Source organism: Etheostoma spectabile, chromosome 2, assembly GCF_008692095.1.
Source record: "Etheostoma spectabile isolate EspeVRDwgs_2016 chromosome 2, UIUC_Espe_1.0, whole genome shotgun sequence".
NCBI classification, from domain to species: Eukaryota; Metazoa; Chordata; class Actinopteri; order Perciformes; family Percidae; genus Etheostoma; species Etheostoma spectabile.
In genome coordinates this window covers 20,641,259-20,656,056 of record NC_045734.1, presented here as the reverse complement: position 1 = coordinate 20,656,056, position 14,798 = coordinate 20,641,259, and the positions used below count along the sequence as shown (strand labels likewise).

Here is a 14,798-nt window from a genome sequence, read left to right as displayed (position 1 = left end):
CACACACACACCACACACACACACACACACACACACACACACGAACGAACATACACATTGCATGTAAAATTGCAACTGTATTAAGTTTCTGATTATTGGCCACTCAGCATCGAGCCATCTTGTATTTCTCTTGTCCCCGGCAGCACAGCTGTGGCGGGCCAAGCGAGCAGAGATTTAAACGTTTGATGGATTACATTCCAAGAAGAAAAAAACAGTTTGAAACAGTTGTGCTGTCTGTCAAGGCTCTCCGTGTGTATGTGTTCTGGTGTTTAATAGTTTTAGATCATTTTTTGTCCTTTTCTTTTTACCATCGATTTCTGTTTCACTCTACTCACTCATCTACGTAGTTTAACTTGTAAAAGTTGTTTTAGGTTAAAAGAAGTGCAGTACCTAGTAATTTACGGGTATCTTTTTTTATATTGTTGTTTACTTTATTATCAGTTTAGCTTGAAATCCAACACAGCGTCTTTAACTGCTGTACAAAAAAAGAAGAAATTAAAAGTGAGGAGAGAGTGAGCGAAGAGACTGAGAGAGGAGAGAGTGAGCGAGGCTCGTGTTCTCAGATATTCGAGTCAATCTCAAACTGAACTGAAGATGGTCATTTTTTATTCATATACCTAACATTTTGATTTTCCAGAATATAATGTGTCACTTCATTATTGTATTTGTGGAAACTTGATACCAACATTTTTTGGACAAATAGGTACTGCAGTTCTAGTCACTGACACTTATGATCACTCAACCAAATAATGTTCATAAAATGTGTAAATTTCTGCTCTAAAAGAAAAATCCAACATGCTGGTGGTGGGAAGGATTGGCCGGCTGGTGGTTTGACTGCTATGCTGACATTTATCAAGATGCTGCTTTCTTGTCCTGACCTTTCTTGAAAAAGAAACATTTTGTCAAATCATCTAGGTTGTAGTTTGGAGAAAACACATGTGTTAACAGAAAAGACCTCTGTGCAGTCAGATTAGTCATTTAGGATTGTAAATCTTTGCTTTTTCTGTTCTTCTACTCGTCCACAGAAATACCTGTCCCAGTTGGCAGAGGAGAGTCTGTCGGGCGTACTTGCTGAACCCTCAGCTGACCACTGACATCAGCTTGACCTCTCACATGTTGTACAGTAAACAGCAGAGGAAATATTCTCGTATGTGTGCTGTTTGTGCAAGGCTATGGACAACTACAGCATAGATAATGTGACTAATGGAAAATAGAGCATGTAGACAATTGCGCTGCTTTACTTATTACGGGAGAAGGGATGTTTAGATGTCTTGAATGGTACTGACAATCCCAGCCATAGTTGATCTCAATTTTGTACAAAGCTGAGGTGTAATGTATTTGGAGGCTACAATATTTAATTAAATCTTTTTTTGGGGGGGGGTTATAAACATTCTTACAGTTTACTTTATTGGACTGTGTGATAAAAAATGTTTTTGTTATTTTTTTGGAATGGAAATGTATTTTCAATGATGTTTATTACTGAAAAGACACATTTTTACAGAATGGGCTTCATGTTAGTCAATTTTCTGAGTTTGAATTAATTTTAGCAAAGATTCATTTACAGCTGTAAAATCACTTGAAATATGTGCCAAGGAATGTTTTTACTCAGTTCAAAAACTGAGTCAGATTCTCAGGTTTGTTGTATTAGTTTAATAGATTGCTATGTTTAGCTTATTACACAACTTTTCATTTGTATTTCATGTGAAGCTTTTACGGTTTTTCTTTCATTTTGTGCCAGTTTGTGCACAGACCACACAGCAGTAGTTGTCTGTCAGGTAAACATGTAAATCATTTGGATGGATAATCCTGCAACTACGCAAAAATATATTTATTTTTTCAAAGTTTTATGCTGGATTGAATTCAAGACAAGGCAATCCCAATCATGTTTGCCGACATATGTAACGCATTAAATATCAAAGACCTTAAACTGGACCATGTGTTTAATTTATCAGAGTTAAACATGCAATGTTTCATGTTAAGTGAAACATGTCAAGTGATTTGATCAGAGGGATTATCACGCCAGACTCTGTTTTTGTATACTGTGAATACTGATCCTGTGAAATCAATAATAGTGCTGTTTTCTTTGACAAACTTTTCATATGATTTTTGATGCAAAAAACATGAATAAACATTTTAAACGTGTGTCAACATGTATTATTTTTTTGAAGATTATTTTTTGGGGGCGTTTTCCCCTTTATTTCAGAGTGACAGTGGAAAGGCAGGAGCGATGGAAAATGACATGCAGGGCCACAAGTCGGATTTGAACCCTGGCCGCTGCAGGACAGCCTACATGGGGCTCACGCTCTTACTGGGTGAGCTAGAGGTCACCAGAGCATGTATTTTTCCTCAAATAAACATTGTGTAGAGTCTAACATATTGTGTATGCTATGTGCGATGTTGCCCACACAGTCACAACACAGACAGGTACAGTGCACCATCCATCCATCCATCCATTTTCTGTACTAGTTTTTGGTAGGGCTTGAATTTGGAGTGTTGTAAAAGAGCTCCCCCAAGTGTTGAGACAGAAAAAACACGTTTGCTAAAATTAGGCCTACATACGTTTTGTAAGTTAGTTTTGATATTCTTGTTTATTTGGACATTTAACATTGATCTTCTGCTAAATAATTGTACTTTTATTAAAAAGGTCACTGTCAGACAGTTATTCTGCTTACTCACACAGTGAACTGTTCAGCCTACATGCTTTGGCCAGGTAAACAAATAATGCTTATTTGACAGAATCAATCATTATCATCAATAGCATCATCATCATAATAATCATCATCATCAATTTTAATAACCAGAATGTTGTAGCCGATGTGAAAATATCCCAAAATAGAAAGAGCTGTTTGCAGTGCCGCAGATAGGGGGCAACACTTTGTAAACAACATAAACTACACAGAACATGCGAGAAGAAAACCGTGTTGCATTTTCATTGGTTCTTTGTTTTAAAAACGCACACACCCCCAGCCAATCAGAGACGGAAAACACAGCCCTACGTGCCTGCGTTGCTGGGTAGATAAAACAAAAAACAACAGGATTCTTGTTAGAGTTTGAAGCTTTGGACGCAACAGACGGTCAGTTTTCTTTGTGAGTTATTTAATCGACAGAGCAAGGCAGATATAAATGCATGATGTGTTGTGTCAGTGTTGCTAAGATTTACAATGTTATCGCTGTTACAAAAAAATGTACATCGAGCTAGCGGACAGTTATAATATCTTTTACTGACGTCTGAGCTTCAACAAACGATAAATGGCGAGTCAGTAACACCAACGAACGGTTAATAAACTGTAAACTGCAGATTTAGATAAAGTGTATGAGTAGGCTCGTTTTATATGTACAGTAAAATACTCTGGAGACAGTTGAGTCTTTTGACGCAGCTCTTTATTTTGACACTAAACGCTACATATTCAAGCTAACGCAACGCTATTGTTTGTCAACAGTGTCACTTTAAATAAATAGGGGGAGGGGAGGCTGTTGCGTGGCAGCATGTCTGGACGTGTTATTAATCTTGTCTGCATATACAATTCTGTTTCCTCTTCAACATTGCAGGTTTTATTAGAAACATTTTTGCACGCTGTTCTGCTGCGAAATCTCTTTTGTACTTAAAAAAAATGGCAACTGACTGCGAGGCCTGGCTGAACGCAAACTTCGTTGGTGAGTGTGACAGCAATTTAAATGTCTCATCCTCTGTGTCTTGTTATGTGGGGCACTGGGGATTTTTCATGCGGAAGTGGTTGACTGATTATTTTTCTTGCACTGCCTGCCTGCATATGTTCTGTGATGCTGAATGTAGCATTGGTGATATTCTGCTATTCATCCGACATGTTGTGGGTGAGAATTTGACTTAGTATTATTGGGTCTGACATCAAGCATCTTTTCCTGAGTTTATTGGATTTGCACACGGCCCGGCTGAAACAAATACTACAAAGAACCATCAGCTCTAATCTCCCTTATCTGTTCTGCACAGAAAAACAGTACCGCTTACTCATCAACTTAAACTCTCCCCTATGTTGTCCTTGAAATTCAGCAGAGGTGGAGGACCTGAGTGACTCCTTTTTATCCGGAGACGAAGACAATGCGGGATTGGTTGTCAACAAAAACTTCAAAAATGAGATAAATGGCAACTTGCTGTCCTCGTCTAGCAACAGCATGCATGAAGCACGTCTCAAGGCGAAGGCCAAGCGGAGGCTGAGAAAGAACTCCTCCAGGGACTCCGGCAGGGGGGACTCTCTCAGCGATAACGGGGACGTGGTCAGTGGAACCTCGGTGACACCCAGCAGCCCTAAGAGCAAGCTGCTGGACAGAAAGTCCCGACTGGGCAAGGGCAGAGGTCTGCCAAAGAAAGGTACGAAGATTTAACATTTCAATAAATGAAGTCAGTTCAATTTACTACTTAATATTGCAATATTATAGTATCAATACTATTATAATATGATATAGGTTAAAGTCATTTCTGTGTGATACCAGCAACTAGAGGTCTCAGTTTCTCTAATTTTCTAAAGGATAAGCGTTTGCTAATAATTACCACAGGCAAGTACAAATAAATCAAAGAGCCTCTGGTGTTTTAGTGCCCTGTACTACAAAGAAAAGGCATTCATCACTGTGTGACTGGCCCTCCATCTAGGAGCCATAAACCAATTAGCATGTACACAAATTGCTAGGTGATTTTGAGCAGGTCACGGCCATTTAAAAGCACCCATTTGTTTTCATCTGCCCCGCCAAGCGTTTCTGTAAATTTCCATTAGAGGTTAAATAACAATCTTGGCAACATTTGTGTTTAGTGTTCCAGAAGTTACTTTTGTTCGTGATAATCTGTCAATGCATTGGATGTGACATTATTTTTTCTCCTTTTGTAATTGTATTTGTGTAGCACCTTAAACATTAGTTTTTAAATAGCTTTGACAAAAGAAACAAAAGCACATACAAATAAACATAGTAAACACATCGTTGTTATGGTGTAAAATAGAAGATTGGGCAGGTTTAAAGGACAGAAAAACAATAATATAATACTTTCTTATTGGGTGACCCTATTGATAACCGCATTAGATATTCAGCTGATGTATAATGGCTTAATTGCTTTTTCCAATTTATACATTAAACCAAATATAGCTCCTCTGATCTGCCTTTCCCCAAACTGTACTTTTAAAAGTAACACTGATACATCACAAATTTATAGCAGAATTTAGCAAGTGTTCTAATTGTCCAGCTGTCTCTCACTGCTTGTCCTCATTCAGTGATGTAAGCATGCACTGTCTACCTATATGTCCCAGCAGACTGCAGTACAGTTCAGTCACTTTGCTCTTCCAGTGTACTGTAGTTTCTCTTAAAACAATGTCTGTCCATTTTGCTGGTTGCATAACAGAACCGTCACACCAGTTGGGCCCTATTATTTGAGCGCTGAGCTCTCCTGCATTAAAGGTTCATGAAATGCAATTTTGAAAGACCAATACAGTGGATGTGCAGAATCTCTGGCGAGAGCAAACTGGCAGCCACCATGTTTTAATGCTGAAGTGGAACAGTTTTCCACAACCAATGTGGGCTGTGCTAAATATAGTGGCATGTGCCACTGTGCCTGGTTGGGACTAATGGAGGTTTTAAAGCATGTCACACAAGCTACTTGATATTTGGTTCCTTGGTCTTCAGTCTGACCTCAGACCCAGCAGATGTTTGTTTGTGTAACACACACAGAGGCGTCCCCAGAGGTGTCAAGTAACAAAGTGCAAATACTTTGTTATTTTACTTAAGTAGACATTTGGGGTATCTACACTGGAGTAATAATTTAACAGCAGACTTTTTACTTCTACGCCTTAGATTTTCACGCAATTATCTGTATTTTCTACTCCTTACATTTTAAAAATTGTCTCATTACCCCTATTTCAGTTTGGCGTGTTTTAATTTCGGCTTGTCATCGTACGAGAAAACACACAAAAAAAACAAAAACTTATCCAGATAAATTGCGCCATCCGTATAGAGTGAATCCGTTGCCTTCACTGATTCCTGCAGATAAGCTTGGATGTATATTTACATTCCAATAAAAGCTATTGATACATACAAACATACCTCTGAAGTTTGACTTTTTGCACCATTACAATACTTAGGCCCTATAGGCCCCTGTAGCGTGGCCTAAGATTTTTTTTTCCTTAATGGAATTTTTTTCCTCCCTACATTACTTTTTATACTTTTAAAATAGTTTTGAAACCAGTACTTTTACACTTTTACTTGAGTAAAAAGCTTAAGTTAATACTTAAACTTCTACAGAAGTCTTTTTAAACTCTAGTGTATATAAACTTCTACAAGAGTTTTGAATGTAAATACTTTGGACACCTCTGGGCGTCACCTCCCCAGATAGGCTTATATCACAGCATGTTTGGTCCTTGGGTTAAAGAGAATGTAGCATGGCTTTAGTAGAGATTACACATACAGATAATGATCCGTGTAACATTAGTAATATTATAACAACTATAGCATTTCTTTTTTTACCACTGGACAACTTATAAAACCATATATAAGAGATGTGCTCTGAGATAGCAGAGAGATGTGCTGTGTGATATAAGGAAGTCTGAAAGAGAATTGTTGGGTTATTTTGGGTACAGAGATCATAAAATACATGAAGCATCATTGGTTAAAATCTTTTGTGTGGTTTTGACTAAAACACTAAGCAACTGCCTGCAAGGCCTATTGTTTAACAGTTTGTCAAAAGCATGGCACTTTTCTCGACTGTTATTTCCTTCTTGATGTTAGAACTGTTACTTCTCTTTAAAATGAATCCAAGAGGCTTGACACTGCAAGGCCTTTAATGAAAATATTTCACACATTTGAAAAAAATCTGGTTGTCTCCAGAGATGTTTGGAGGTCAGGTCAGGACAACCAAATAACCAGTGGGGGTTCTGACCTTCATCACAGCATGGGGGTGGCCAGGCTTCTAATAAGCAGATTCTGAAAATGTGTCTGGGTTTTGTCTGGCGCCATACAGTGGGTGTTTGACCCTAAATTGCTCATAAGATTTAATCTAACAAATGTTACAGAACACTTAAGATGTTTCCCTGATATATATATATATATATATATATATTCAAAACCTAAAGGGGTAGGACCTGATAAATTGTTTATGAACTTCTTCCTATTTCTTTTTGAACTTGGGAATTATTAAATAAACATTGAAACTACTAAACATTACACATCAGCATCACCTTTTTGTTTCCATGTCTGAATTTTTACCCTCAGTACAAGGGCTGCATGATAGGAGGATAAATATCTAATTGCAATTATTTTGACTGATATTGCGATATGATTAACGATATTGGAGGGAATGATCATTTTTGTATCATTCTCATTTTCATTGAAATAAATTAAAATGATTCATAGTGTGTTATTTGCATGGATCTGTAACAAACAAAGTTTTTTTTTTTTTCTCTAGTCTGTAGTGTAGGATTTGTAGGCCGGGACATCTCTGCAGCACCACAATACTTGATTCAGAATGGTTGGACACACTTTTTGCCATTAACAAATATTGCACTTCCCCCCGCAGTTTGAATAATGCACTAGTCCATATTGCAATTTTGATACAATTGCGGTTAATTGCGCAGCCCTACTCAGTACCCCACCTTCTTCTTATGTCTGCTTTGAAACTGCTTTGATTGTGTTTCTCAGGAGTTATATTTGAGGGACGTCATGTTCAGAGATGAGATGTTTTCAAAACAACTTGTGTTTCAAGTAACCAGATATATGTGCCACTCAATCTTTGGAAAATGACACTGCTAATGCCTTAAAATGGGCCATCAGGATGTTAGATCTCATGTCAAACAATGTCACTGACGTTTGTCCTCAGGTGGGGCTGGAGGAAAAGGTGTGTGGGGCCGATCTGGTGAAGTTTATGAATTGGAGGAGGTTGATCAGAAAGACCCCAACTATGATGAAGCTCAGGTACTGACTGTGGTGTTGACATCTTTATTATTATACATGTAGTGTTCAGAATAGCATGGTCACTTGTAAAATCTGATGCAATCAATGCAAAACCCTGCAATAAAAGAAATGTATGTAGGGCTTATAATGTGTAATGTTTATTGAGACTTTGTTGCTATGTAGTCATTTTTTAAAGTGTAGTTTATGAAGTTGCTGCATTAACTTGCATGATATTGTAAGTTTTCCTATTATGTGTATGTACGGTGAATAAAATAATAAAATTAAAAATACCAAAAACTGTACAAGTGAGTCATTTACTGTAAATGTTAATTCTTGATAAAACTATCATGTATGGCAGCTCATCCTTATTTAATTTCCCAAATGCTTGACCTAGAATGTGATTGTGTTTTGACAGGAAAACTGTGTGTATGAGACTGTGGTTCCCCCGCTGGATGAGAGGGACTTTGAGAAGACAGTCACCCCCATAGTGCAAGAGTACTTTGAACATGGAGACACAAATGAAGTAGCGGTAAGTGTGCAGGAAACAACCTGTTAATGTACTTTGAAGCGGAAATCTACATAGAAAGTTCTCTAAAAATAATAAGAATTAAAAGACGTGAACACAGCCATTAGAGCATATGCCAAGTTAATGTTTCTCTCCACATCCAGGAGCTGCTTGCCGAATTGAACCTTGGACCGATGCAGAGCAAAGTACCCTCGCTGGCTGTGTCGCTGGCCCTGGAGGCCAAAGCCAGCCACCGGGAGCTCACGTCCAGGCTGCTGGCTGACCTGTGCGGGCCGGTGCTGTCCCGCAGCGACATGGAAAAGTCTTTTGACAAATTGCTACTAGAGCTGCCCGATCTGGTCTTGGATACACCCGGAGCCCCACAGGTGAGCCATCTGAAGGTCTGGAGATAAGTGTGTACACCCGTAGCTCAATTAGCAACTTATAGCTGGGCAATAATGGCCAAAATCTTTTATCCCGATTTAGGTAATTTCATATCTCAATTGATATACGATATCGATATCACAATATAGCATGTGTACTGGTAATTAAATAACCACATAGTGAAGCCTATTTCTGTATACTCATGTAAATTAAATACTTGACAAATGAAAAGTATTGAGTATTTTCTCATTTTATTATAGAACTTAAATACAAAATAAACATAATGTTCAAGGATGAGAAATGCCGTCCAAGCTATGTACATGTTGCCGTAACGCAGCTACTGGCACCGGTTTTCCAAGATTGCTATAGAAACGATATGGAAAAATATATACAATGACATTTTTAAATCGTTTTGACGGTGTATATATATATCTGTCAGTCCCATTACAGTCAACAAGAAAGACTTGTTTCATACTAAAAAATATGCATTCTGTTTGAGTTTCTACACAGTCGGTGGTGCAGTTTAGGGGAACGTGTGTGTATGTGCGTGCAATTGTTCTTTTCAGCCTGCGCAAACATGAGATCTCTGTCCATTGTTTGTCGGCTCTTGCAAAATGCAAGCTCAGCAAAGAACGCTCAAAGGGTTATTGGTTACCACCCCTCACACCCTTCCCGTTCCAGTCTTGTTGGGGGTCACTAGTCATTTCTGTCCCACTCTCATAGTTCTCTGTGGGTAATGACTCTGCCTGGCCCCCGCCTCCTTCCCTTTACCCATTTCACTCTCTCTTTCTCAGTTTTTCTCACACACACATTGCACACTCCTCTCTTTCTCCTCATGTGCCTGCCAGTCTAGACACGGCCATGGGTCGAATGAGACGGAGCTGTCTCTTGTCTGAACAGGAACAATGATCAGTGTTGAGCACAGGCTTTGTGGAGGCTAGAAGAGCAAAGCCAGCTCTTTCGTTTCCCTAAATCATGTGCTTGCACTACTGTAAACAAACACATACACACTCGCCCCTGAGGCCACTGCCAGTCATCTGTCATGTCAGTGTTTTTGTGGGGCCTCCATGTATTCTCATGCAACAAAACTGTATTCTATTTACTGTTGCAAGAAGACACTGTTCCTTGAAGTAATATATTTTATATATAACAAATACAAATGAATTCCCAATTTAGAAAAAAAAGGAATCAATAGGGAGCCATAGAAATGCCAGTGTCTTGTTGAATAAATCCTTATTTCTCACTTCATTCTTAAAGTGAGAAATTTCCCTGCACAAAAAGGAGGTGCTTTACATGTCAGGCATTCATCAACATGAGGCCCTTGACTTTCATGTTTGTTTAAAATGTATCCCTCCTTTTGTGTTCATTTTCCAGTTGGTGGGCCAATTCATCGCACGCGCTGTGAGCGACCAAATATTGTCCAAGAGCTACATCGACGGCTACAAAGGCAGAGTTGACTGTCCATACACAAGGTATGGGGTGGTTGGCCGAGCTCTGCTGGTGCCGTTATTTTAGTTTCCTGTTTTATGCTATTATTATGAAAATCCTTAAAATCCTCCATTATGTCAGGGTTTAAAGTGTTTGCAAATGAGGGTATAGTGAATCCTTAAAATATAATAAGGTATTTGATCAATAATATAGAATGTGTGTACACATAATAGTCAGGTCATTAAATATAGAAGAGTGATCACTTTGGGAAGTAAGGTAAGAAAGTCTAGGAGAATCTAAACCTTTCTTAGAGGAGTGTGTTAAACAAGATTATAAATGAATTGAAGGTAAAGGAAACATATCTTGTATTGGGTTTTCTAGATCACATATAGCAATCAAATCCTATCCAAAGCGTTTTCCAGTAGGTAGACTAATGTGATAAACCGGTTCTCTCAAACATTACAAGCAACTTTTGGAAAAGGGGCTCTGTATCAAAACCTCAGCACCCACAAAACAAACACCATGAAAAACACCTGAATGTTTGAATATTGGAGAAGAAGTGAGATCACTTCCACGTAGGAGAGATGGGACAGCAATGGATGTAGGAATGAAAGATTGTTGCAGTGGGACAATTTAGCCTCACAAACCTTAGCTGTTTGAAAATTATTTTTCCTTATCATCTTCCAGAGTGTCACTAGACCGGGCGGCGGTGTTGCTGAAGATGAGTATGGGTGGCCTACGCATAGACAACCAGTGGGGGACAGGCGGGGGCCAGAGACCTGTCATACAACTCATTAAAGAGGTACAGTAGATTACATAAAGCGGACTTGAGAGGACACCAGTAGTAGACCTGTGTTTTTTTTAATTCACCTTTTATAACTAAAATTCAGTAGACTATTTCTTTTGTGAAATAGTAGCTTTGTGTGTGTATCTGTGTTGTAAAGCTTTATCTGGTTCAGTAAATTCTCCACCATGAAGAAGGCTACGTAGAAACCTGAACCATGTTGTCATTTCTGTGCAAACACTGCCTTAACTTTTATCAATGCAGCACCCTTTGAGGTAAACACTGTTCAGACTTATTTCTCAAGTGCTCAACAAAAAACAGTACTGCAACATGTTTAGCAGTTTCAATGTACCTGTCTGGCTCACTGTTCTTTTGAGGAGGGGGTTTCTATGATTCATATTCTATACCATGATTCAGAAACATCCCTTCTGCTTAGAGAGCCTTAACACTCATTCAAGTCCAAGGATTCATACAATTACAACAGATTGGTGCTCTTTTTACAACTTGTAGCTGTAAGAAAAATGGCATAGGTTAATAATAGTTATTTCTTACCCTCCACATTGTCAGATGAACCTGCTGCTGAAGGAGTACATCCTGTCTGGAGACACTAAAGAAGCCGAGAAGTGTCTGAAAGATCTGGAGGTTCCCCATTTCCACCATGAGTTTGTCTACGAGGTAAACCCTGTGCTTTAGTTTTAATGTACAACAGCCCAAACTCAGTCTTTTCCATACAGTATCACATTTTAGGTGGGTCAGAGGCTAACCCTGAGGGGGGGGGGGACTGAGCCATAAAGACGATGGACAGATGATACTCCGCCATCATTTGAAACATCTTATCATAGTTTGAAGATTTTGTCTTTTAATTTTCAGTCCCCATCGAGGAGTGTAAATAAAGTAACTGTGTGTTTTGTACTGCAGTAAGTGATTCTAGTGGATAGTAGCGAACGTTTTTGAGTACTAATGCAAGGTTGTGAATATTTCTATTTCCCTAAGGCAATCGTGATGATGTTGGAGTCCAAAGGAGAGAAAACATTGAAAATGGTTCTGCAGTTACTCAAGTCGCTCTCTGTCTCTTGCGTCATCAACATAGACCAAATGAGAAGGGTAAGGAGCCACCCGGTGTTTGAATTATGCACTGCACATCATTATTTCCCCAAGCACCATCTCATTTGTTTGCTAGCCTTAGAAAATGATGGATTATGTACAGTGTTTTTTTTCCTTTCATAGGGCTATGAAAGAGTTTATATGGACATTGCTGAAATCAACATTGATGTCCCTCGTGCATACTTCATCCTGGAGCAATGTGTTGACCAAAGCTTCAGTATGGGAATCATTGATGTAAAGTTAAGAGATCTTTGTCCCTGTCGGTAAGTGCACGCTATTACACACCTTACACTCATCTCTGAAGGGAGATGTGTTTTCCTGATTTTCATGTTGTTTTTTTGTTATTTCTGTATGTTAATGTGTTCTGTCTCTTGTCAGAGGCCGGAAGAGATTTGTCAGCGAGGGAGATGGCGGTGTTGTCAAGCTTGAAAGTTAATGAGGAGCTCTTTTTAATGTTCCAGATTTCCTGGAAAGAAGAGGATAAAGCTACTTTTTTACTTGCAAATTTTTCAAAAATATTCGGGTACCTTTTTCTTTTTTTCCCAACATAATGTTCATTTCTAAAATTGAGGTGGGGTAGGAAAAAAAACTGCACTTTTGATTGAAACTGAAGTAGATCACTTTCTTCAAGGTGTTTCAATATAAACGTATACATAAGCTAACCGTTAAAGTGCCACACCTCACAGTGTCAGTCATTCCATGGAGGTTTTGTACAGTGTTTTCTTGATTTCACTGCCACTCCTTTTGTTTTGTAGAAAGCAGTGTTTGTACTGAGATGACTTGTTTGTGTCAAAAGCTTTATAAAGGGGAGTAAAGAAATGGGGAGCATGTTGGTTAAATGCAATACTAGCTCCATAACTAGCTGCTGTTTCTATGCTGTGCTTTTACCATTTAAATTCCACAAAGATGTCATTATTGAAGGTATCAACAATGAGTATAGTGCAAAAACAAATACCAGTTGGGTAACTTCAGAAAATAGTGTTTAGAGTGTTTATTTTTTTATATCTGGGGAATACTGGTGTGTGAAATGTACCAGTATTGAACCTTGTTTGTTCATTAAATCACTATTAAGAAAAAAAAGAAAGTGTTTTTGTGAATGTCATAATAAATATAAACACAAAATTACTACACTACATATTGCAACTTCACTTTTTGATCTGACACATTAATTGTTCTGCTCTACATTCATTCAACAAGGAAGCTGTTAACTGACAATTATCTTGTACGCATTAATGCCAACTTACAGATGCAGTCATACAAATGGGGAGTCTGAAGAAATACGCAGGTCTTGGGAAAAACTGGCAATAGATGTCATCCTTAACGGATGATATGCAGTAGATTATTTGACAATGACTAGTGAGACTTTCAATAGAGTTGAGTGCTCTATAAACCCAAACATTGCACCAAACTTTCCATGTGACGTAAATACTAATTCTACCAGTGTGTGAAGACTCCGGGTTTGTGCCTTCTATCTGAAGGACTTTTCTGCCAATTTGACCATTCCCGCTGTTATTAATCCTCCATTTGTCGTCTACTGCAACTGCTCCTTCATTGCCAGTTCCTGCTGCTTGACGGCCTCTTGAGCCTCCATCTGCATCTTCTCCAGTTTCTCTAGGGTGACTGATTTGAGTGGGAGCAGCTTTGGCTTACACAGAACCATGGTAGGGACATCTTCCATGGAAAGTTGGCCTGTAGGTGTTTCCAAAACAGAAAAAAAATGTTCAACTCCATAAATTATCAAATCATTTAAACTAATCTTTGCTTAAAAGAAAAATAATGAGACTGCTGGATTGTAGCTATTTTTCACAGATGCCTTTTGCAGTGGTATGTGCTGTGTTCTATCCACAAACTTTTAAACTAAGCATAACATGTGAAATAAAATAAAAACCTGGCTCACCCAAAACTTCCTCAAATTAAACAGTTATAAAACCGAAGTTCTCCTCATTGGCACCAAAACCACTCTTTCCAAAACTGACAGTTTTTCTCTCACAATTGACAACTGCTCCGTCTCAGCCTCCCCCAAGGCTAAGAGACTGGGTGTCATCCTTGACAGCACATTATCCCTTCAACCCCATATCAATAACATTATCTGGTCTGCCTACTTCCACCTACGTAACATCAATTGCCTCCGCCCCTCCCTTCACCTCCCCACACTGCTGCAATCCTTGTCCACAGTCTTGTCACTTCCCATCACGATTTTTGCAACTCTCTCCTCTTCGGTCTTGCTCACAAATCCCTCCATAAACTTCAATAGGTCCAGAATTCAACTGCCCGCATCATTACTCAAACCCCCTCCATCCACCACATCACTCCTGTCCTCCAACAGCTCCACTGGCTCCCGGTCCAGTTCCGTATCCAATTCAAAGTCCTCCTATTAGCATTCAAGGCCATCCACAACCTCGCCCCCCCCATATTTGTCTGATCTCCTCCAGCGTCCCACTCTGTCCCGCTCCCTCAGATCCTCTTTACTCCATAAACCTCTCTGTCCCGTCCGCCCGTCTCACCACCATGGGGGGGCAGAGCATTCAGCCGCTCTGCTCCGCGTCTCTGGAACTCATTACCCCCCCCCCCCCCCCCCCCCCCCCCCCCAACTCAGAAACATTGATTCATTCCCCCATTTCAAGTCTCAACTAAAAAACACATCTGTTTAAAACTGCCTATTCCACCTAAATGTCTATTGCTCTGCCTTTT

The 14,798-nt window shown here is 39.2% G+C and overlaps 2 protein-coding genes and 1 long non-coding RNA gene across 7 annotated transcripts in view; 2 read left to right on the top strand and 1 right to left on the bottom strand.

Moving 5' to 3' along the window:
* Positions 1 to 5,880, bottom strand: part of LOC116698636 (uncharacterized) — an 18,015-nt gene extending 12,135 nt beyond the window's left edge. The window contains exons 1-2 of the long non-coding RNA XR_004334266.1: positions 5,766 to 5,880; positions 5,011 to 5,013 (exon numbers count right to left, since the gene is read on the bottom strand). This is a non-coding gene — a long non-coding RNA (uncharacterized LOC116698636). The remainder of the gene's footprint in view (positions 1 to 5,010; positions 5,014 to 5,765) is intronic.
* rbm20 (RNA binding motif protein 20) overlaps positions 1 to 14,798 on the top strand; it is a 71,970-nt gene that overhangs the window by 53,388 nt on the left and 3,784 nt on the right. Inside the window, exon 14 of one of the 2 annotated variants that reach the window (XR_004334159.1) lies at positions 1,026 to 1,701. Coding sequence is in view for 1 of the 2 variants with exons in the window: in XM_032530000.1 (XP_032385891.1) it covers positions 1,026 to 1,094 (69 nt within the window). In the remaining variant the exon portion in view is untranslated. Of the gene's footprint in view, positions 1 to 1,025; positions 2,143 to 14,798 lie in introns of those variants that run through there. The other variant, XM_032530000.1, reaches the window with a different exon arrangement.
* pdcd4b (programmed cell death 4b) lies at positions 2,973 to 12,920 on the top strand. 4 transcript variants are annotated; one of them, XM_032530306.1, is made up of 12 exons: positions 2,973 to 3,074; positions 3,550 to 3,654; positions 4,031 to 4,345; positions 7,829 to 7,923; positions 8,318 to 8,431; positions 8,572 to 8,793; positions 10,166 to 10,263; positions 10,907 to 11,021; positions 11,571 to 11,678; positions 11,997 to 12,107; positions 12,231 to 12,370; positions 12,486 to 12,920. In XM_032530306.1, exons 2-12 carry the CDS (start codon positions 3,612 to 3,614, stop codon positions 12,541 to 12,543), a joined length of 1,419 nt encoding a protein of 472 aa, XP_032386197.1. In that variant the 5' UTR covers positions 2,973 to 3,074; positions 3,550 to 3,611; the 3' UTR covers positions 12,544 to 12,920. The 4 variants fall into 4 exon arrangements, with proteins under 4 accessions (XP_032386197.1, XP_032386184.1, XP_032386190.1 ...); XM_032530293.1 differs by having other exon boundaries at positions 2,975 to 3,074; positions 4,028 to 4,345; XM_032530299.1 differs by having other exon boundaries at positions 3,019 to 3,087; positions 4,028 to 4,345.

Bases quoted from the DNA above. Each gene is read 5' to 3' on its own strand.
- pdcd4b (XM_032530293.1), top strand. From the start codon at position 3,612: ATGGCAACTGACTGCGAGGCCTGGCTGAACGCAAACTTCGTTG. The intron at 7,924-8,317 runs GTACTGACTGTG...GTGTTTTGACAG, and splicing joins CCAACTATGATGAAGCTCAG to GAAAACTGTGTGTATGAGAC. The intron at 8,794-10,165 runs GTGAGCCATCTG...TTCATTTTCCAG, and splicing joins ATACACCCGGAGCCCCACAG to TTGGTGGGCCAATTCATCGC.